The 23,832-nt window shown below is 41.7% G+C and overlaps 1 protein-coding gene across 1 annotated transcript in view; it reads right to left on the reverse strand.

The window, feature by feature from the left end:
• myo15b (myosin XVB) overlaps positions 1-21,161 on the reverse strand; it is a 97,779-nt gene extending 76,618 nt beyond the window's left edge. The window contains exons 1-23 of the mRNA XM_078279998.1: positions 18,675-21,161; positions 18,292-18,468; positions 16,139-16,203; positions 15,617-15,680; positions 14,948-15,057; positions 14,693-14,767; positions 14,389-14,482; positions 14,145-14,248; positions 13,966-14,029; positions 12,596-12,709; positions 12,309-12,470; positions 12,066-12,179; positions 11,913-11,971; positions 9,986-10,109; positions 9,391-9,486; positions 7,227-7,358; positions 6,666-6,791; positions 5,948-6,025; positions 3,531-3,679; positions 1,414-1,459; positions 1,197-1,321; positions 425-539; positions 160-335 (exon numbers count right to left, since the gene is read on the reverse strand). Of these exons, the coding sequence (XP_078136124.1) occupies positions 160-335; positions 425-539; positions 1,197-1,321; positions 1,414-1,459; positions 3,531-3,679; positions 5,948-6,025; positions 6,666-6,791; positions 7,227-7,358; positions 9,391-9,486; positions 9,986-10,109; positions 11,913-11,971; positions 12,066-12,179; positions 12,309-12,470; positions 12,596-12,709; positions 13,966-14,029; positions 14,145-14,248; positions 14,389-14,482; positions 14,693-14,767; positions 14,948-15,057; positions 15,617-15,680; positions 16,139-16,203; positions 18,292-18,468; positions 18,675-21,161 (4,856 nt within the window). The remainder of the gene's footprint in view (positions 1-159; positions 336-424; positions 540-1,196; positions 1,322-1,413; positions 1,460-3,530; positions 3,680-5,947; positions 6,026-6,665; positions 6,792-7,226; positions 7,359-9,390; positions 9,487-9,985; positions 10,110-11,912; positions 11,972-12,065; positions 12,180-12,308; positions 12,471-12,595; positions 12,710-13,965; positions 14,030-14,144; positions 14,249-14,388; positions 14,483-14,692; positions 14,768-14,947; positions 15,058-15,616; positions 15,681-16,138; positions 16,204-18,291; positions 18,469-18,674) is intronic.
• Between the last annotated feature and the right edge of the window lie 2,671 nt (positions 21,162-23,832).

Consider the following 23,832-nt stretch of genomic DNA (forward strand, 5'->3'; position numbering starts at 1 on the left):
AGGTGAGCTACCCAGGCGCCCCAATTTCACGACTTGTTAAGCAGTATTTCCCGTATTTTATTATGTTGTTTTGTCATTAAAGATGCCTAGAGTATATAAAAAAAGTTGAACATTTGGATTGGATACTCTTCTCCTGTCTGATCTTCCTCCTGTCTGTACCTGGCCTGGTGTCCCCGGATGTGGCTCTGGATGACGATGGCTTTCTCCTTAAAGAACCTGAAGTTCCTCCTGCAGATGAAGCCTCTGATGTTCCTCTGGATGGTGATGGCAGCCCAGGTCTGGGTGCTGTTCCACTTTTCCTCCAGCTGCTGGTACAGAAGCTCCTTGAGGAACAGCTAACAAAGATACACACATACATCTAAACATGATGATGGACAGTACACACTTTTTAATCAGTAGTGTCGTGAGTGGGGCAGTTTGGCACCTTGGTGAGTCCCAGCTGGTACTGTCCCTCCTCGGCACCCACCATGTCCAGCAGAGCCAGTGACTGCTCTTTGTCTGACACCTCACTCAGGCGCTGGCTCAGCAGAACCCCGTATCTGCCAAACACAACACACACTGACTTCAAACTTTTCTCAGGCTACATTTACATCGCTACGTTTTGGTTTTAAAGCAGAATTTTGAACCAAAAGCAATCTCCATGTTTTAAGCTGTAGTAGAAGAACTAATCTCCGTTCAACAGAACATTGTACAGATGGGAACAAACCTGGCTACAACACAATGATGACAAGACTCTCGGAAGCTACGCGGTCACAGCGCCCAGCTGGTGTTCACCAAGAAATAGTTCCAGCACATAATCCAGCCAACATAGGAATGGGAGCAGAATCTGAATGGCTTGAATCTGATCTAGGTAGCCCAAAAAAACTGACTGGGTCATCTTATTTCGCAGTTTGTGGGTTGGCACTCCAGATACCTAAATGCCAGTACGATTTGCAAGTGGGGGATGCGTGGGATTTCCCCCTTTCTGGTCTACATATCCCTGCCTCTGCTGAATTATTTTGATCCCCGATGGGGACAAAATGCAGCTCAATACTGAACATCCTTCAACTAGGCCGCCATTAATGAAAAGCAGCAGGTGCGAGAAAAGGCAAAGCGAGGAAAATAAGACAAGAGAAGTAAAAAGTGAAAGCATAATAATAAACATTAAAGTACTTTTGTGATAGTGCAGACAGAGATTCTATGTATGTTTGCAGAACCTCTCAATGAAGTAGGAGTACTGTATCCGTATGGGGAAACCCTCTTTTCTGATGTGGATTGTCTCCAACATCCCAGCATGCCTCAGCTGGGCCAACACATAGTCCACGTCAAAGATCCCAGGAAGCTGACAGATGACGTGCGAGAGACAGTACATGGTCATACATTTTCGACTTATGTTAGGATAGTATAAAGTATCTGGGGGTTATCTGGGGTTACCTTGACGTAGTTTGGCTTCAGACAACGAATAAAAGTGGTTTTGCATCTAAGAGTTAAAGGACAAAACATTGACACAGGTTATTTGTCAGGAAACATTATTAACGGTGCAGAACAAACAGACTGAAGACAGCAACGCCGCCTACAGCAGTCAGTTTGGACAACAAAGCACAGAATGGAACGGCGAGCTGAAGTCTCTGGAGTTTGCTGTTGGCTGTTTTTTTTTAAATGAGTATGTGAGTATAAATGTATGGGTGCATACTGTATGTGTAATTGATATGTATATTTATTATTTTATTTTTCTAGGGCTAGACTTTTTTATTTTTCTAAACTGATGTCAATTCTGGTTTTTATTCAGTTGTTTAACTGTGAGCAGGAATTCAATAAACTCAAACCTTAGACATATTTGCATGTGAAGAAAAGCTGAGCAGCATCTGTGGCTGTTTTATAGATGTGAAATGGGCTATTTAGATTAGATTAGATTAGATTGACTTTATTGATCCCAAATAGGGAAATTTCAGTGTTACAGCAGCAAAACATCAGACACACAGCACACATACAGAATATACAAAAAATAATACATAGGATAGAATACAAGAACACATTCAAAAAATAAAGATAAAACAAATACAAAGGAATAAAAATGTACAACTACTTAAATAGTATTTAAAGAGGCATTGTGAATTTCAAGCATCTGGAATGAGTATTAACCAGTAGCCAATGTGTGATTGACACTGTTATTATGGAACCCACTGCAGTTCTAGGCAAGACCCGCCCTTCAATAGCATTTGCACGCTACGATTGGCCAGGTGTCCATGCTCAAGGACCGGAAGTACGGATTACTTCAGGTCCTGGTATCGGCAAGTACTGCAGTGCACTGCACCGATCAAACGGTCAAACTAGATAATAAAAGAAAGTTCTGTGGCATTCTTTGTTTGTGTTTGTTCATATTTCACAAAAAGTTTAACCTGAGCCAGACCGTACAACAAAGCTAGTAATCATAACACAGCCTTGAGCCTGAGGAAGACCCAGCAGGGTCGAAACGTTGCAGCAATAAACGTGGGAGAATTAGCAGAGTGCAGGCATCTCATTTTTTTTCAGTTGTATCATAACACATCCATACAGGGTTAGTAGTATACTGCTGTTAAAACATAATAAAATATATGACACACTGGTATCGGGTCATATCGGCCGATTAAGCAAGTTCAGGTATCGGTATCGGGAAGCAAAAGATGGTATCAGAAAATCTCTAGTTTCACATTGCCAGACCTTCCTTCACAGCGCTGCGGAGGAGGGTCTGGCTAGTCCACACAGCATTCTGGGATAGGAGAAAAACGTGCTCTGGTTTATTGGCATTATTGGCTATATTAGCCACCTGCCCATTTGATTTTACTATCTTGCCTGTATGGTCAATACACCACCCTGTTCTTTTTGCCTGTATGGACATTTTTCAACTTTAACGTAACAATTTCGTCAAGTCTTTCATTAGTGTCTATGTATAGTTAAGTAGTGATTATTCTATTTTTGATATATTGTGTAGCCTGTTGTAGTTGAGTAGATAGAGAAGTTGCACTGACAATGTACTTGCACTGAAACTCTCTTACACTACGTTACCGTTGCACTTTTCTGCATTTTTTTGCTACAATCTAATTTTACTGTAAGGGCACACTATTGATATCTTCCTTTGTATTTTTGTAGTATGTATGTGTACGTGGATGTCATATGTATCTGTGCCTATGTGTGTGTATGTGTATAAGCTATTGGACACCTTCATTTCCTTCGGGATTAATAAAGTATCTCTATCTATCTCTATCTATCTATTTGTTTAAACCAATCATAATCGTTAAGTGCCCAACGGCGGAGTAGCCATGGGCGAGTAATCACTCTATATTTTGATTTATGTAACGAAATATGGGGTGCCACCGTGAGCAGATCGTAGCAGACTTTTGCGTTTTTACCCTTTAGACGGGAACGCAACGGTGGAGCGTTTTTAAGATTTCCATGCCGTCGCCGTCTAAACGAAAGGCACATCTAATAAAATATTTTGTCGTTTTCACCCGGGAGCGTTCTCGTGTAAACAGGGCCTCAGTTGGATTTGGTAATGACAGCTCAGAACACACCTGTCCAGGCGAGCGGTGAGTTCATTCAGCGACTGAAGGAAGTGGGAAGCAGCAGTAGAGGGCAGCTGGCGGAGACCCTTCCCTCTCCAGCCAAGCTCTCGCTGTTGAATGTAACCATCCTGAACCTTCCGGAACAGCACCGACACCATCTGACAAACATGCAAATTAACAGGTAAACTGTCAAAATGAATGAGTTCACATGAGTAAGTATGTTTTTGGAGCAACTGATATATTTTATGTTGATATAGGCAATATCTTCAAACTGATCCATTTTGTATTATGTACTGGCCAGCTGTGGAAGAATTATCCGGGTCCTTTACTTCAATAAAAGTACTATACCACACTGTAAAAATATTTTATTACAAGTAAAGGTCCTGCATTGAAAATGTTACTTAAGTAAAAGTATGTAAGTATCATCAGGAAAGTGTACTTAAAGCATAAAAAGTACTCAATGCAGAAAAATCCTCCCATTTTAGAAACTGGAACAAAACAGTTCTGTCAATCAAGTGTTTAATCGGCTCCACATTTCAGCTGTAGTTGTAGACCTGTATATTGTTGGGTAGGTTAATTTATAATGAAAACATTGTATTTTATAAACTACATGTGTTATGTGTGCAACATCTTAATGTGTAAAGTAACTAGTAACTAAAGCTGTAACAGATGAATGTAGTGGAGTAAAATATATTATTTCTCTCTGAAATGTAGCGGAGTAGAAGTAGAAAGTGGCATGAAAAGAAAGAATCAAGTAAAGTACAAGTACCTCAACATTTGGACTGAAGTACTGTACTTGAGTAAATGTACTTAGTTACATTCCACCACTGGTACTGGCCCTATATTATACTCTCATAATTAGACTACCACTAGCAATGACACACCTAATAAAACATTTACACTTTTATATTTTTTCATTTTTGTGCTTGCTAATTGTTTTGTTTTTTATTGTATAGTGGCAAAAAAGGATGGACGCTGCAATCACCAAAGCAAAATAAAAAACAAACCTGTATCTCATGATTACAAGGAAAGATCTATATCTCATAATTAAAAGATATGTGACACATCATGCTGTAATTATAACTTCTGTTTCCCATAATTATGTCGTAGTCTTGTAATTACAACTAACGATGCAATATAGATTTTGCACCAGAGAAGAAGAAGAAACAAACAAAAGTTATTATGACTGTTGTATCTTAAATGTATGAGTTTGAATTTATATCATTTGTCATTTTTCCCGATTTTGCAGTTATAAGATAATTACAAGATACAGACGTCACTTTTGTGACATAACATTATCGATTTGATGTAATGCATTTCTGTATGAGAGAGCTCAGCACACGGCAACTTTCCTGGGAATATTAAAATTGGTTATTGTTTTTTTTGACACTTTTGGTGCTTTTTTACACTTCTTTTCACTACCATGTATAAACAGTACTAACACCAACTTATTACCACTACATTAGCACTTAGTTTTGGAATTCATGGTCAATAATCTTCATTTATAGGAAATTATACCAAAAACTGTGGTGTCATCGTGGCTTCATGGCGGGGTTTGCAGCTTTTCGACGATGTTCACGTCGCGTAATTACATCACTTCATAACGTTCCCATGGCAACAGGCGAAAATGGCTGCTCTTGTGTTAAAGTAAACGTAACATTTTTTAACTTTCTGCTAAGATATTTGGGACTTTTTTGCAACGAAAATGCGGGGATTATGAAATCATGCAAGCCCCGCATATTTTGCGTGGAAATCGGAAATTTATGAGGCGAAAGTGCGTCATATTTGAAAAAATGCGCCCCCCCGCATAAATATGCGGACTTTGGCTGATTATGCATTGAATTATGCGATCACATAATCGCGTTTTTCTGGAGGAACTGATGTTAAAGGAAGAACAACCACTGAAGGGTATATGTCAACGTTCAGTGAGGATACTGTTTCGAAACATTTCAAGTTTTTATGCTAAAAAATTTAATAAAACACCCAAAGTTCAATGAAAGTAGAGATCCGATCTTTTGTTGTACTTTCGAAGCGCGTTGTTTGGGATCATCCGTGTTATTTTTTGGGTACCTCTGATTTGTCTTTAATATAATGTATTGGTTCATTTTATTTTACTTATGTATTAGTTTTTTTTTCACATTTTAATCTGTCATATATTTTATAGTTTGTGGATTAGTCTCCTATTGCCTTGCTGTTTATAAGTCTTATTAGTTTGTTACAGCACTGTAAACTGCACTAACTTAACTAAAGCTGTTACTTAGTTTGAATGATACACAAACCTGTGTAATCTGATTACATAATCAAAATCTCTTGCTTCAACCAATTCAGGCAAAGGGCTTCCTCTGTGGTTGCTATGCAAATTTGGCTAAGATATGCAAAAAGACCCATAATAGCACCCTATATGGGTCTAATGGCAGTTGGTTTACCTTTAGCCGACTCCTGGCAAAAAGCTCCACCACTTCTGTCCTGAACTGGTCGTGGTTCTTATTCAGGAAATTATGAACCTGGGAAAAAAGAGTCAAAGAGTTTATTTTTTACTAAAATTGTTCTTGTAGCACTGGCTGCTGTTTGACAGATCTGCTGTATATAGCAGTGAGCTCAGGGGCGGGGCAAGAAGGGGGACACAGGGGGGCACCATCTATGGTGGCACCGGCCCCCCCTGAAATATGAATGCCCACCCCCCGAGTGCGCCCCATTCCATTGGGCTAGAGTATTGTCAATTGGACAATTGTGATTTCCATTGGATCAGAGTACTGTCACTGTACTGCCTGTTCTGCCAATCTTCCCAGCCAAAGGTCACATGACATTTCCATGACGACTATCCAAAATTCTGATACCATGAGACCAGCACTGGAATTTTCTTTTTAAAAAGTGGCAGACTGAGCCTATAGAAAATGTGTATTATATTTGGATATACAATTTGTTTAAAATGCAAACAAGTGAAATTAAAAATGAATGTGATATTTTATGTGATGTTTTATTTAGCAGAATTAAATTGTGTTGTTCTATCCTATCCAATATTTACTATATTTCTAAGCAGATCCCCGTCCGGGCCACCCCCCTTACTGGTTATTGGTCCCCTCTGTGCCCCCCCCCCCACCTAAAAAATCCTGGAATCGCCCCTGAGTGAGCTGTGCCTGATACCTGATACGTGACAGCTCCAGCATAGTGATAGACAGTGAAGACTGGCAGTGGGTTCTTGGGCTTGGCATAGAAGGGGCTGTTCCCATGGTGATAGTGGCACTTCTGGAGGAAGGTGTGATCAGTGGCCTGATGAAAAAACAATCCTGACAATACTGAAAACACATACACATTTACTTTCTGTTACACTCCCTCAAGGTCCGATGTAGAACGAAATAGAAACATGCTGTCTTAACACTTCTGAATTTAAGCAAAATCTCTGGTTATTTGCTAATAACCATGGCATACTGTCATATAAATAAGCAAAGCCACATTAAATATAGGAGGGCATTTCCTCTGCTTATCAAAGTGTTGATAGAGGATGTCAAAAGTGAGAAAATGATATATTGTCCTGTTTTTAATAACTTATCACAATGCCTGGCAAAGTAACTATCTATCTCAGTCTTGGTCTTTCTAGTGTATGTTCTTGTGTTTTCTGTCATGTGTGTGTGTGTGTGTGTGTGTGTGTGTGTGTGTGTGTGTGTGTGTGTGTGTGTGTGTGTGTGTGTGTGTGTGTGTGTGTACCTGGGGGAGGCAGGTCTGATCGTCCAGTATGCGGAGTATGCCGTGCGGTCTGGAGGAGATCAGCTCCAGACAGGAGTGTAAGTTCTTGAGAGGCATCGGATACCACTGGATCTGTTCTGCACTGTACTCCTCCTGCAGGCAACACACACAGTAACATTGCAGACTACACACTCAGTATAAGTGTGTGAAGCCATTTATTGAAGGGGCTCTTTGGTTAAAGGAATATAAGTTCTTAGTTCTAATTGCCTGATTTTTAAGAAAGAAGCTATTTCTTTCTTTGCTTGTATGCTGCACACTTTGACATGTTGACATGCGCAGGTCTAAACTGATGCAAGCAGCTGGTAGTTTCCTTGCCTGCAGGAACAGATTGGACTGGAACAGATCCAGTATTAAAACTGCTGTGGCTGCATTGGCTTGACCAGGTGATTCATATCCATGACACAGTGTGTCCTTGTTAATTTATAAACCTAAAACTCATAGAATTACAAACCATTCAAAAAGACTGGAAGTTTAGCTTTCTTAATTTGGACAATCCATGTAGTCCTCTATCGGTCAATACTGCATACTCAAGTGCTAACGGGGAGCTATAGAACTGTTGTTGACAGGGTGTTAATCAACTGCCGTTACAATATGTCTTCTAACTTCTTTTTCAGTGTGATTTTGGTTATTCCTTAAAAATACAGTGGTAGCACTTTCTAAAAAAGTCACCCTTAATAAAGGTGTATAAGTTATAAGTTATTTATAAGGACAAACCTTGGGTTGCCATGTTGTGAACAATTGCTTTGACTGGTGAGTCATTAAAAGTCAGTCATTAATCAAGCTAAGTCATAAATAAGACCTTAGTTGTTATACTTTAGGGAAAGTATTTCCTCAATTTCTAATAAGCCATCAAGTCTACAGTTAGAAATGTTAATAAGTCATTAGTTATAAGGTAATGGGTCTAATTTACTAATAAAAAAGCAATCCTGCAGTTACAAGTTTGATAAGGTCACAAGTCATCTGAAATTATAGATTTTAAAGAAATAGTTCAGCATTTAGGAAAATAGCCTTATTTGAGTTCTTTCCAAGAGTGAACCATATTAGTGTCAGAGCTGGATTCATAGCTTAGCAAGACTGGAAGCAGGGGGAAACACTTAGTCTAGCGCTATCCCAAGTTTAGAAATACAGCTACCAACACCTCTAAGGGTGATTTGCTAACATTTTGCATCTTGTTGGTTTAATGCACACATAAAGAGAATCAAAAAATAAATGTTGGGGTTTTTTTTACGGTGAATTATGTGCTGGAATTTTTTTGTGTACCAGTTTTGGTATTTCGTGTCATTGTACAGGCACAATGGGACCAAACCTGGCAACTTCACTATGATGACAAGACTCTGGGAAGCTGCGCAGTCACAGCGCCCAGCTGGTGTTCACCAAGAAATAGTTGCAGCACATAACCCAGCCTAAAACCCAGCCTGTTTGTGTACAGTGTATTTTTTAACTTTAGGGAGAGCCGGGCTAGCTTCTCACCCCTGCTCATGTCTTTATGCTAGGCTAGCATAATCATCTCCTGGCTGCGAATTTACGAATCCTACTATGGCCACGCAAAGACCCGCCCTTCAATAGCAGCTCGATTGGTTGGGGTTAGGCATTGACCTTGAGCGGTTAAGGTTAGGATAGCCGATTGGTCAGGGGATAGGACCTGTACAAATGGGGTTACGTTACCTTGTGTAAGCAAGGATGCCTGGCCAATAGTAGTGTGTGAAGGGCAGGTCTTGGAGTGGCCATAGTAGGATTCGTAAATTCACCTCCATGCTCCAGCTCCATACTTAACACATAGACATGATTAGTATCAATCTTCTCATGTCACTCAAGCAAATACACATAAAAAAAACTTAATTAATAAACGGTTCTTACACTAATCCATTGTAAATGTTAATAAGTCAAATAATAATAGCTAACTAGCTACAAAGACAAAGCTGAGTGTCTGGAGGAGAATGCGGTCAAAGGGACTTTTCACAACCTGGTAACCCAAAAGTTGTTCTTAGAAATGTCTTATAACTGACATATAGGGTATTAGTACATGACTCGGCAACTCTTGATAAAGCCATTAGTCACAGCTTATAAAAGTAGTATCTTGAGGCTGGGTTGATCTTCATGGATCTGTAGCACACAGCCCACTGACCTGCTCCTGGGAGATCACTGCCTTGTTGACAAAGTGCTGCAGCTGCTCATTGGCAAAGTTGATACACAGCTGCTCAAAGCTGTTCACTCCCAGGTCCTGCAGAAAAACACAGAAGTACTGTGACATTATTTAGATATTTTTTAATGGATAGTGATAGCTTGTAGACAGTGGCGGAATGTAACCAAGTACATTTACTCAAGTACTGTACTTAAGTATAAATTTGAGGTAATTGTATTTTAAAACATATATTTAAACACACAACTGGTTGGATCCTTTACACTTTCTAAAATAGGAGGATTTTTCTGCATTGAGTACTTTTACTCTTAATACTTTAAGTACATGTTCCTGATGATACTTGCATACTTTTACTTAAGTAACATTTTCAATGCAGGACTTTTGCTTGTACCAAAGTATTTCTACAGTCTGGTATTAGTACCTTTACTAAAGTAAAGGATCGGAATACTTCTTCCACCACTGATTGCAGAGAGAAAGGAGAGGTGGGGGGGGTGAGAGGGCAGCAAAGGGCCCGGGCTGGAATCGAACCTGTGCCGCTCCGGTAAAGACTTAGTCTTGATACATGGTGCAGAATACCAACCTCAAACCCGTAGATGTCGACTACGCCCACTGTGCTGTCCATCTCTGTGGGGCTCAGCCAGTCATTGATCTGCTCCAACAGCCAGTCAAACAGCACTGAGTACAAGGCTTTGGCAATGGCATCTCTGCAAAAGAGGACAAGGAGGAGGAGGGGGGTACCTTTAAATGCAAATGTTTTACAGAAAAAAACTTTGTTACAAACTGGGGTTGTGGAGTTTGAAAGTCCTTCCTGTTGTGTGTGTGTGTGTGTGTGTGTGTGTGTGTGTGTGTGTGTGTGTGTGTGTGTGTGTGTGTGTGTGTGTGTTGGTCCTGCCTTTGTGATTGGGCCTTTCCCAATTACCGAATTTGTACCTCCTCGACTCCTCTGTCCTGGAGTCTCTTCCTCGACTCCTCTCTCCTTAGGTGCTTCCCACGTCGCTTAAATTGCCTCCACGACTCCTCCGCTTGCCTCCATTTCTCGCGTCTTCGTCCCTCCCACCGAGGAGGCACGGGGGAGACGCGAGGAAATCATCGGAGGAGAGAGGCAACGAGCAAATGTGTTTTAGAGAGATGAATACGTCATCTGTTGGGGCGGAGTTAGCAACTCTTTCAGCTGCACGGCTTCCGGGATGGCTGCTCTTGTGTATCCTCGCCTATAGCTCCTCGATGATTCCTCCTCCATGCTTGCTCTTCTCTTCTCAGGGCAGAAATAACAGCTTTGAGACGGCCTTCACCGAGGAGGGACAGAACGACTTCCAGTTCAGCCGAGGACCGAAGAGTCGAGGAGCTATCAAATAAGTGACATGAGATGCAGCATTTCAGTCTCTTCCTCGACTCCTCTCTCCTTGAGCCTCTTCCTCCGTCTGTGTGCTCCCTTTGTCTGGTGTCAGCTCATCATTGTATCTTGTGTTTAGTAGTCGCGACTGTTTCTAGAGTTCAGTTTTCTAGTGATCCTGTTTTGGGGGGGCTTGTGGCTCGGAGGTACAGTGGTCGCCCCTCAACCCCAGATTGGCGGTCCGATACTGATTCCTCCGGCCACATGTCAAAGTGTCCCTGAGCAAGACACTGAAGTTGCTGTATGTGTAGCAGTCAACTGCTCCTGCTACTTAGGATGGGTTGAATGCAGTAATTCAATTTCACTGCATGTGTGTGACAAATAAAGTTAAATATTTTTTCCGGTTTCCTGTTTTTGGATTTCCTGCCTGCTTTATTTGGACTGTAAGGTTATGTTCATCATTAACCCTTGTGTTGTATTCCCGTCGACCATGAACTTGTGTTCCTAGCAGGTCAAAACTGAAAATGAACTTTTTTTGGCGCTTTTTACGACACTTTTGTCACTTTTTTTCGATGCTTTTGGCGCTTTTTTTAAACGTTTTTGTCACTTTTTTCAACACTCTTTTAAATGTATGGTCAATAAACCTAACTTACATGACATTATACCAAATGTTTAAGTTAAAAAAACCAGACATTATACATTATTTTTAATATTAGTTAAGATACACAGACTGTCAAAGTTTAGTCAGGATACGGTTTTGAAACCATTTAAACATTTTTTTTAAATGCTATAAAATTGAATAAAACACCCCAAAATAATCATTATTTTTGTTTAAATGTTTATTTTGGGGCAATTTGGTTCAAAGAAACCCAAATTTCTGATATTAAAAACTTTGAAAACTGTAATTCTGAGGACCCCTAAGGGGTCCCGGACCCCCTGTTGAAGATCTCTGACCTAGGGGACATGGTTTGGGAAGACACAGGCTACTGTCTTTAGTCTGCTGCCACTGCAACGGGACAGAAAATGGATGGATAGATCACTATATGGATGGACAAATGGCACGAAACAAGTGATTCCAAGTAATTTATTTATAGTTTGCTTTCAGAGACTTGTCTGCTAGTTGTGCTTACATCCAGTCTGTCATCCAGTCAACATTTTAAGGATATTTTCTTACCTGGATTCTATGGCACTTTCCACAGACAGAGGGCAGTAGATCCTGTCATAAGTCGTCTCCTGTGGACGAGAAGGCTTCTCAGTGGGCACACATGCAGAAAATATTGATGATAACTCAACAGGAGGCATGACTGGTGAATGGACGGCTACTCACTGTGACTCTGTGAGTGATGACAGTCTGCAGGGCCTCGGAGGAAATCTGCAACAAGGAGCCAACCCTCCTGGTCTCAGTCTCGCTTAAGATACGGGCCACCTCGAATGACTCGCTCTGAAGCAAAAACACCAACGGACATATGATATCATGTCTGAGGGATGTCTGATCAGTGTCATTTTCACTCTTATCTCCCGCACACACACACACACACACACACACACACACACACACACACACACACACCTCGTATGAGCTAAAGCAGACGTTGCCGAGCTGCAGGATGGAGGAGAGGATGGCCCAGACGGTGGAGATCTGGTCAGCATGCAGGCCGATGGTCTCAAAGCAATGAACCAAAAGCTGGAAGTCCTGCTTGTCCTGCTTCCCCTTCAATTCACAGGCACCACCCTAGAGCAGCACGGGGACAAAATAAATGTGTAACATGCATAATGTGTAAAGGGGAAAGGGAAAACATTAAAAAAAAGCAGAGATGGAGAATAGTTCTGTGTTCATTGATGTGTGATGTACTGTACTTGGTTTAGGTAGTAGTAGGTCTCGGCTCCTTGAAGGTAGACCTCCTGTTTGTCCCAGTCGTTCATACCTGCCAGCAGCTCATAGAACACATGGTAGTTCCTCTCCTCATTGGCCTACAAGGGAGTTGAGACAAGAACTACACGGTGACATCAACTGAGTTCATTACTGACAGCATAGACTATCTTGCCAGAATCAACAACATAATCAAACACTGGCACATACAAATCGCTGGCTGTATTGTTCATTTAGTTACACTCCACACCAGTAGAAAAGAATGTAGAAAATAAGCATCATAATTCTGTGATGCTTTAATTAGGCACAGTTTCGATTGGAACTTAAAGCAAACAAAAACATGCTATCATGCTCAAAATGACAATGTTAACATTTTGATAGCTGCTAATGTTTATCGTGGTCACCATCTTAGTTTAGTGTATAAGTATGTCTCAAGAATGTCTTTTTTTTTAGGTATTTGGTCATAACCCAAACTATTGGACAAATTACAATGTTGTCCTGATGATGGTACCAGAGAAAAAGTCAGGGGATCATTTAAGTTATCAGAATTTATCCTGTGGGGATCATGAATGTCTGAACCAAATTCAATGGCAATCCATCAAATATTTGTCAAGATATTTTACTCAGAACCAAACAATGGCCAGCTAGAGGAAAAGTCAGGGGCTCGCCAATGTCATTCAGATTCATCCTCTGGGAACCATGAATGTGTACCAAACAGTTGTTGAGTTACTTCATTCAAAACCAAAAAAGTCAACATCATGGTGTAGAGATATTACACTTGATAACTGAATTGTTTGAGCTGCTGGTGGTGCTAGAGGAAAAGTTAAGGGATCACCCAAGTCATTGTAATTCCACCTCTGGGGATCATGATTGTCTGTGCAAAATTTCACGGCCTTCCATTTGACATTTGCTAAGATTTAATTATGGACCACAGTGGTGGACAGACCAACGAACTAACATTTTTATCCCTGGAGCCATGTCGCAAGCACGGCTAATAACTGAGGATTGAAAAGCTATTTGATCAGTTTTATAGATGGAGGTATCCACTATCAAGCTGGGAAAGCCTCCTGAGCCTCCAAACCGTTCATTTTCCAAGAAGCAAAAACACTCAACCAGTAAAAGACTTTTTCCTACAAGCCAACACAAACGAGCCAAATGTGATATATTAGACAAATAGCCAATCACACAAGCATAGCAGTGACAAATTGTCTAGCAGCTATTCACGCTGTAGGTGCCAAAGCAAAGTAGGTGTGTTTTTTCCCCTCACAAATGTGTAATAGGTTTGAACCTGATGAAATATGCCTCTCCAGTAAATGTAACGTTTGAACACACAGCACACCTCACTCAATGTCCTCACCTGAAAGACAACCCTGGACTTCTCAAGGAGATATTTGGACAACGAGGTCCCTACAACAACTCCACTGTCAACCAAGATGAGAGACAGTCGACAATTAAAACAGCTGTAACCAATCTTTCATCAGGGGGAGCAACATATGGTGAAATATTAAGGATATTTCTAACATCAGGTGGACTCACTGGAGAATGTGGATGTGGAGGTACTTGCCAAAGCGGCTGGAGTTGTCGTTGAGGATGGTCTTGGCATTCCCGAAACTCTCCAGGATGGGAAAAACCTCCATTGGCTGGAAGAGAAAGAAAGCGAATCAAAGGCAAAAGGGTGTGGAGGACTGAAAGATGCACCCAATAACGGTGTTCAGTGTTGCTAACTGATCAAATCTTACATTAACGAAGGTGTTCCTTTGTGTTTTCCACAGTGAATTACCTGTCGCAGGTTGTCGTTTCTGCCCTGATACATGGAGCTGAGGTAGTGGACTATCAGCTTGGTAGCTTCAGTCTTCCCTGAACCACTCTGGCCACTACACAAGAAATAAAAATCACCTGATATATGACATGCAACAAAGGTCCTTGCTGCAGTTCATGGTTGATGACATGGTTTTTTATTTATACCAAGTAACATGAAATATGCGCAGGTCGTTTGTTTAAAACCTGAGGCAGAAAGACCCAGAATTTGACAAAACTGCATGGAAATAGACTATACGTGATGAAGTTGGTGTTCTTGTCAGTACCTTATGATGATGCACTGCTCCTCTGTGGAGGCTTGAGACTGACTGAAAGCAGCGTCGGCTATGGCATACACATGGCTGACTCAGGGAACAACAGAAAGTCAAACATTAGTAATGAAAAACAAATGAAAAACGTAAGGTGGACAGATGTTCTGAAGGGACTGAAACCTTTTGTGAGACACATGCTGCCAGTTGTAATTAAAAGTACAATAAGAGAAAGCAGAATGATCCACAGCAGTGTGGGAGTTGTTAGCTCACGGTGAGTTTCTGTGCTGCTCTTTGCCCTGGTATCTCTGTCTCAGCTCCTCTGTGTAGATGTTAAGGGGCGTGAATGGGTTGATGGACAGCAACATGTTTCCGATGTAAGTCTGAGAATAAAGAAAATGACAGTCATTCAGAGAATAAGCAAACTAAAAAGAATTATTTAGTAAGGGGGGGGGGGCAAGTCTGGGGCAAATCTCAGCAATCTTAGCATAGATAACAGCTATCTGAGTTGTCATAGCGCACTATTATTTATCTGTGATTTGATTTTTTTTATTGTTGTTTTTCATCTAAAAAGATGATCACCACTATTTGTCTATCATGAGGCATTTAAGCATTAAATGTCTAACTTAGAATAAAAGAAATCTTAACTCAAGGTTCCCCTTTAGTAGTCTTTCTGGAGCTTTCAACCGGATGTCATGGTCTTCCTCAGTGGATGGAGTTTTTTGCAAACTTTTTTTTCTGCCTCCAGCTGATAGTCTTAATTAGCTTTGTATCAACTTATTTGGCAATGGCTTGAATGTAACGGACGTTTATTTATATCAAATAGTTGCGCAGTATAGCTTTAACATAAAATTCCAGTAACAGCATGGAAGTAAAAGACTGAACGTTTTGGCCACTTTAAAATGTTTAAGATCATAGTGTGAGGTCAGTAATGAGACTTACATAAATACAGTCACGGTGGAACCTCTTCTTCAGATTCAGAAGCACAGAGCTCTCGCACACCTCTCTAAGAACATTAGGTAACAGGTTGAAAAGTGCATATTTATACTGTAGTGTGTGTGTGTGTGTGTGTGTGTGTGTGTGTGTGTGTGTGTGTTCTTGTTTAACTATATTCGTGGGGTCCAGAAACCTGGAATACAGTATACTTGTGGGGTCCGGACAGCTTTGTGGGGCCAAAATGCTGGACCCCACAACTTTAAAGGTCTGTTTGAGGGTTAAGACTTGGTTTTAGGATTAGGGTTAGAATGAGGTTCTGGTTAGGGTGAGGGTAAGGGTTAAGGTTAGGCATTTAGTTGTGATGGTTGAGGTTAGGGTAAGGGTTAAGGTTAGGCATTATGTCAATGACGGGTCCCCACAAAGATAGTGAGACGCACTGTGTGTGTGTGTGTGTGTGTGTGTGTGTGTGTGTGTGTGTGTGTGTGTGTGTGTGTGTGTGTGTGTGTGTGTGTGTGTGTGTGAACTCACTCCAGCTGGGACAGATCCTCCACCTCATCCACCTCTATGGCTCTTTTGCTGCCAGGCATCAGCACCTGAAAAAGGCAGACATGAGCAGCAATGAGGACAAGAGTCAACATTAAAGCCTCGCCATCCTCCCTTTGAAACATCCCTTCTGTCAAGACCATGAACTTCAGACAACTTTGCCCTTACCTTCACTCCACAGCCATCTTCTAGTCTAGCTAACATTACATTAAATGAGTTTTTCAAAAAACATGAATGAGCCTTCGCCAGAGCCCTTTATGGTTTAAGATGTGTTTTGTTTCTGCACTTCCCTGCTGCTAATGTTCCACTCCACTCTTTCCACAGCAGGTAACCAATCAACTTGCAGCAGCGTGATAGCTGATATACTGCAATCTCATAGCAGCGTGCTGCCGTGTGTTGTATGCTCTATTGTATCTGCACAGACTAGGAAATAAATAAACCAGCAGCAAGTCTTTGATGTCCTATTGTCTTGTGTGCAAACCGGCTATAAGTGATGAAGTAGAACTGATATGCTGACGTTCCAACCCTTAGTCAACAATAGTTTAACTTTTCCGAATTGGAGGTCATGTTTTTTCTCTTCGGTTTATAGGAAAATGCGACTTGTTCTTCCCCCGCTTCTGTGTGTGTGTGTGTGTGTGTGTGTGTGTGTGTGTGTGTGTGTGTGTGTGTGTGTGTGTGTGTGTGGCGCGGTCTAGCCTGCTACATTAGCTTGGCAGATAGCTAACAGTTTCCCCAAGACAAAGAATGAAGCTTGTGTATCCTTAGTGTCCTTAATGTCAAGATAACTGTATGAGCTCATAATTACATTTAAAAAAAATATGTGACCGTTTACTTCACCATGTATCATCGAACTGCGGCAAGACTGATTACATTATGTTAGGAGTCACCACTAGAGGTCTCCCTTTCCCCAGATAAACAACAGAACATCGCACAAAGTTATTCATTTTTTGAACATTTTTTACAAAAGTTAAAATGTCTCAACATGAACAGTTTATTGTGAAAAAAACATCAATCATAGGCGTACTGGTCCATAGGTAAGGTAATCACTAAGATAGCCATCCACAGATACAGTTCATCCTAAGGATTCCCTGTGCCACATGTAGGCTACTGTATGTCTAAAATTAAAACATGATATATAAAATCATGCCAACAATTATTATTTTAACAGCTTTGTATTCTATGCACTAAAAAGGTGTATAAAGGCCCACATGTTATTGCAGGCCCAGTTTAATTAGCAACAGTACGGGGTCCCTGCTCCGTCTCTCTCAGTTAAGGGGTCCATGGCTTAAAAAACATTGAAGACCCCTGCTTTAAAGGGCTGCACACCCATAGTCTACCCACACAGGTGTTTTCATGTATTTGACCTCATTAGACCTCCTCTGATGACTGTGTGGACAAATGCACGCTGTGGCTGATTAGTTGTATTGTACCTGTTAGTGTTATTGCATCTTTATCAAGATTATTGGTTCATGAAGGCCAAATACAGGCCGTGGGGAAAAAAACGGGGTGGATAAACCCCTTTTGTCATAACATCCATGCCAACTAAGCATAATATACTATATATGTCCATTGCTTTAACTGAATAAATTCAACAATATAACCTAACTATGCTATTTTCAACACTCTGTTGTTCTGCTAAAGTGTTATTGTCCTATTGTTATGTCTCTTCATGTCCCAGCCAAACTGTATTTTGTAAACGGTAAATGGACTGCATTTACAAAGTGCTTTTCTAGTCTGGCACTATACAATAGTATATACAACATAAGCCTGCTTTAAATAGCTGCTGGTACCCTCTGCAGTTGAGGTAATTGAAATATTAAAAGTAAAGTATGTAGTAATGTACTGGTATTTGAGAATGTACAGTTTATCCGAAATGTCCTGATTTATTAAATACAGTGGCAACAGAAGAATAAGAGCCATCTGAGACCAGAGTCTCAAAAAATTCTTTGCTGAAGCTCAAGATATTACAAATCTGGGGTTAATTACATTCCTGTAACAAATGATGAATTGTTATGTTTTTGGTTATCCAATAACCTTTTCTCTAGTGCCACAATCAGGCAGCCTGCTCTTCAGATTCTGCACACAGGAGGTATTGATACTAAGTGGATTATCCTGGTAAAATAATGCAGTATTAATACCTGTGTGCTGACCAGTCGACTCTCCAGCATCTCCTGGGTGGGGTCCTCTGATTCCCAGGGGCCCCTGCCATTATGTGCAGGAACGGTCCTGGCCTGGCCCCCATCATCATAGACGGTCCTCTTAGTTAGCTTCTCCACTGTCTGGTGGGGCAACAGGTTCTCAGCACGCAGCCAGTCCTGATCCCACACACAGCAAAGACACATGATTGACCTTAAAAGAATCATTGGATCACCCTGATTCATCTGCATTTGGTATGATTTGTAAGATGTGTATAAGGGACAGAGTGCTCATAATATATGCTATATATATAATAATATAAATCATATTCCATATGATACCAGTGTTTAAATGAAGACTCTACCACCAAATATGTAACGCATACCTGAGGGTCTCCACTCATCCGTGGGTTACCAGCCCAGTGCACCTCTGGTTGGGGGTTCTTATATATACCCCCCTCACCCATCAGCTGGGCAACTTCCCTGTCTGCCTCTTCTTCGTACAAGGAGCGGACACCTGACATCACAGCACTTGCCTCCCCATTTTGAAAGGGCTGAGTGGTGGAGTTGGGTATCCCAGCTGCAGCCTTTCTCTCTGGATCTGGTCCCTTGGCCCGAGTCAGCCCACCACTTATTGTTCCCCCTGACAAGGAAATCTTGGACAGGTTAATCTTGGAGGGGTCCAGTTTCCCTGTTGCAGCCTGTACCACACTGACTCCATCTTGATTGTCGAGGGCAGCTCTCCGGTTTCTGTCTTCAGTGTTGGATGATCCCTCCGGTGTACTGCTGGACCCAGGGCTCCTCTCTGACACATCTGCGCCTGACTTTAACCCTCCGGGAAAGGACTTCTTGATGGACTTCAGTAGGCTGAGATCTGGTTTGACAGGGAGCACGAGCCTGGCACCTGGTTTTGGGGGTTTTGGCTGTGATATAGTGGGTTCTCCTGGTGGTCCAGTGGTACTTGATGAAATGGAAGGTCCAGGATCTGCCTGAGGCAACTCGGCTGTCTTTGTCTTACCCAGTTTGTTCATCCTGGGGAGTACCACAGCATATTTGGCCTCTACCTCTTTCTCGCCAGCTGGGACCGCTTCCTCCCCTCCTTCCCCTGTCTTTCCCTGGAGGCTGGCATTCTCTTCGCCCATTTTTTCTGCAGAGGCGCTCCTGTTTTTCTTACTGGCCAGACTGGTTTTACTGGCGACTCTCATGGCCATCCTATGTTTGAGGATATTGCCCTTAGATTTTGTGGGCCCTTGCTTCTGTTTTATCCTCCGCAGGGAGAGCCAGTGGGAAATCCCGATGGCTTTGGTCCAAGTAGAAAGCTTCTTTTTCATGTTTAACCCCCGGGGTATATTTTTCTGAATCCAACCAGACATTCGGCGAAGAGTGGTCATACCTTTTTTTTGTGCTATCAAACGTTCCTTTGGTTTGCCGGACCCCCCGTCAATGGCCTCACTCTCTGATATTTCCTCGTCAGGCTTCTCCACCGTGTTATTGGCTTTGTGCGGGAGAGATGCCATCTTGACCTTACCCAAGAGCAAGCTCTGGGGCCGCCCTTTGACGACACTTCCAGCGTCCTGCTGCTCCTCTGGCTCCAGGATGGCTTTGAGGTCTTTACCTTTGGCTTTAAGAAGCATAATTCTGTTTTGGCCTTTAATGGCTTTGGTCAATGTGGGTTCAGCCTCCTCCTCTTCCTCCTCTGGATCCGTTTCTACAGGAGCATCTCTCTCATTGATATTTTTTGTTTTGTTTACCACACGGGTCTTGCCTTTTGATGAGTCAAGCTTGTTGATAGGAAGACCTTTTGGTGGTTGGAGCTCCTCTGTGTCAGAACTGGGTTTGTCCTCCTTCAGTGGTTTCTTTCTGCTCTTTTTTTCTTCCTTGGCTTTTTGTTTGGCTTCCTTTTCTAACCTCTGCTTCTCTGCTTTGGCTCTCTGCTTCTCAGCCTTCTCCGCTTGCTTATCTGCCTTTGTTTTTTTAAACATCTTGTATTTCGGTCCGGCAGGAGGCTTCGAGGGACGTGGAGTCTGTCTGCGGCGTCTACAGTCTTTATCAGCTGTTGGCTTTTCAGACGTGTCCTCCTGGGTTATCGCCTCGTCTTCGCCTGCCTCGCTGGTGACCGCCTCAGATTCTTCAACTTCCTTCTCGTTTTCCTCTTCTTCTTCTACTTCACTGGATGTGACTGGTTCACTTCTTGACTTGGCTTCCTTTGGAAGCTCTTTGTCTGATTCCTCGTTTGCTGTCTCTTCTGTATCTCTTTGAGTATCTGATGCCTCAGCCTCCTCCTCGCTGCTCTCCGCACTCCCATGTGTCTCGGATGGCTCTTCGTTACTGCCGTGCTCGTTGCTAGTTTCCTCTTCTGTCACCTCCGCTGAGCTTCCTGTATCGCTCTCCGATTCCTCCTCCGCCTCACTCTCTGTCACATTGTCACCTCTCTTGTTTTCAGGTTTGGTAGGGAGCTTGTTGTCGATCCTCCTTCGTGTGGCTGTAGCTGCTTTTGGTGCAGGCTTGAGTTTGGTGGTCTTGTTAATGCCCGTCTTACTATCTTTGTTACGTTGACGTTTTGATCTATGATTCACAGTTGTTCCGTTTCCTAGTGTGCTCCCCACTTGTGTCTGTGGTTCTTTTGGTTCTGCACTTCTCTTTTTACTTTGATCTACTTTATTCCTTCTATTGCTCTTCACTTCATCTGTCTTTCTGTCCTCCAGAGTTGGTGAATTCTCTGTACCTTGTTGTTTCCCATTAGGCACTTTAGAGGGAGGCTGAGATGCTTTGGAACCATTCCGTCTCACATGTTTCTGCTGATTTCCTTTTTTTGCTGCCTCTGCCCTCGGCTTTGTGGCATTGGTTCTACCTTGGGACTTGACCGGTGGCATGCTTTCAAGTTTCCAGAGTTGAAAATACCTAGCAAATATGAAAACAGTATACATTGTCTTTTGAGGTAAAGCATTACACATTTTAAATCTATCAACCACACACTTTGTTAGATAAGTTAGCCACTCAATAAAATGAACAATTACGGGCTGTAAGTTGAGAAACATGTCTGTCAAACTCAGTGAAACCAGGTCCTTGGCTCAATCCATCAGCATCTAGACCAGGTTTCACACTTTAAGTCCCTGATCCTTGTTCTGAGGCTAAAGACACCCAGGTCACTGAGTTTAGCAACAACTGACTTGATTTACTATGTGACAGTCATTGCCAGGATACATTTGAAGGCTGCAATGCATCTCCACCAAGACAAATTTGACAACACAAAAGCTGGCTATGACTCTTTTCCATGCTGGATGAAAACGACTTTGCTTTGCCTTTTGTAACAGCAAACAACAGCTATTATCTGCCAGTTTAATCTAAACGGCAGTGAAAGGCTATCTTTACATCCGCCTAAATGTAGTTGTATAGCCTGTGCACCCTGGGGGGAAAGCAGTGAGAGCTCATTTCAGCGTAATATAGCTTACCAGGCTTCTCAGGTGAAACCCAGGCATGGCTGGGGGGCTGCAAAGTGCTCCGGCTTGTCCTCATGAGCTGGTGTAACTGATTCAAACGTGCACCCATGCTCAGGAGGAGAACACACCAATATCCCACCCACTAACATTATACAGGGAAGCACACAGCTAAATATGCAATACACACCCACCGAAAGTTTGCGTGTTGTTTATGCGTACACACAAAGCCCCTGTGGACAAAGGTGAGCTGGCGTGCACCGGCACACACACAAACACCAGGTGCCTTCTGAATAATACAGCTCTACCTGGCAGGTTATACAGCTCTGCTGCAGTTCATACGGCCAGCTGCTGAACGCTTGGGAGGAAAGGTGAGAGGTGCTGCTTGGAGAGAACAACAATAGGTACTGATGGATGAGAGAGGGAGAGAAAGACAGAGGAGAGAGAGAAAAGAGAGTCATTACCTGGCTTTTTCCTCTGGGAGAGGGAGATTCCCTCAGTGTGTGTTGGAATGCTGGACAGGCCTCATTTCTTAAATGGTCAATATTTTAGTGCAGGTCATAAGTATTTAGAAAGTGACACAGTTTTTCATGCAATTTTCTCTGCGTTCCAGCAAATAGCATATAAAAAAATGACTATGAGTAGGGTTGGGCAATATATCAATATTGTCATATCAGACTATATCGTCTTACATTTTGGATATCGTAATATGTCATAAGTCTTTTTCTGGTTTTAAAGGCTGCATTACAGTAAAGTGATGTAATTTTCTGAACTTTCCAGACTGTTCTAGTTGTTCGCCTTTAACTACTTAATCATTATGTCCACATTACTGATAATTATTTATCAAAACTCAAAAATTATTTTGTGAAAGCACCAATTGTCAACATTACAATATCGCCGCAATATCGATATGGATGTATTTGTTCAAAAATATTGTGATATTTGATTTTCTCCATATCGCCCAGCTCTAAGGTTTTTTTAAACCATGTATTTATTGAAATTTTTGTACATTTTACGGACAAAACTAGTACAAGGCACATAACATAAAACAGAAAAAAGACATAAGTCATAAGTCTGTACATCCATAGGTGTATGCTTACATGAAAAACATACCGCCGTTGTTTATCTCAACACCGTACAGTACAGATGGCACACTACAGGCATTAAGAGAATGTTACATTATTTATAAAAAAAACAAAAAACGCTTGGTCCAGCTAGTTATCACTCCGACCATCTACATCCATACTGTTATTCTCAAGAAAATTGAAGAAAACGCTCCAGATTTTCCAAAACTTGTCAAGCTTATTTTTTGTTGTGTAACTTATCTTTTCTAAAGCTAAGTAAAAAGTCAGTCCCCTCAACCATTGCGATGTGCCACAAGGTGTGTCCGATTTCCATGAGCAAGCAATGCATCGTTTGGCTTCTAAAAAACAAATATTCAGTAGAGACCTAACTTTGTTAGAGGTTATAAAGCTGTCTGGGTAGAGATTTAATAAGCATAATTTAGGGCTAAGGGGCACCTCCTCACCAGTGATCTGGCTTGCCAGGTCCAACACCTTCCTCCAGAATGAGAGTATCTGTGGACAATCCCACATATGGATGGATAATGGAATAAAGTTCCTTTTTGGTCATTACATTTGTCGCAGGTATCTGGTATGTTAGAATTAAAGCGATGCAACTTAGCTGGGGTTATGTATAGTCTACTTATCCACTTATATTGCAATAGTTTGGAGTTAGTATTTATGGATTGGGTTTGAGCTAGAGAACATGCTTTTGACCATTCCTCATCTGTAATATTCTCCTGCAAGTCTGTTCTCCACGCATGTAATAAGTTTTGTGATGACTCTTTAGACTTACTTACAAACAAATTGTATAGTAATGAAACCTGTCCTCAGTGTAATCTTCCAGAGTGGATCGGGGAGGGAGTTTCAAACTATTGCACTGTTTGGACATGATGAAACTTCTAAGTTGCAGATATTTAAAAAAAAATGTTTGGAAGGAATCCCATATCTCAATTTAAGTTCTTCAAATGACATGAGGGTTACGTTTTCATTGTAGAGGTCAGCTACCTTAGCCACACCTTGAGATGCCCAGATTTTAAAGCCCG

Source organism: Sander vitreus, chromosome 21 (assembly GCF_031162955.1).
Source record: "Sander vitreus isolate 19-12246 chromosome 21, sanVit1, whole genome shotgun sequence".
In the NCBI taxonomy this organism is placed as follows: domain Eukaryota; kingdom Metazoa; phylum Chordata; class Actinopteri; order Perciformes; family Percidae; genus Sander; species Sander vitreus.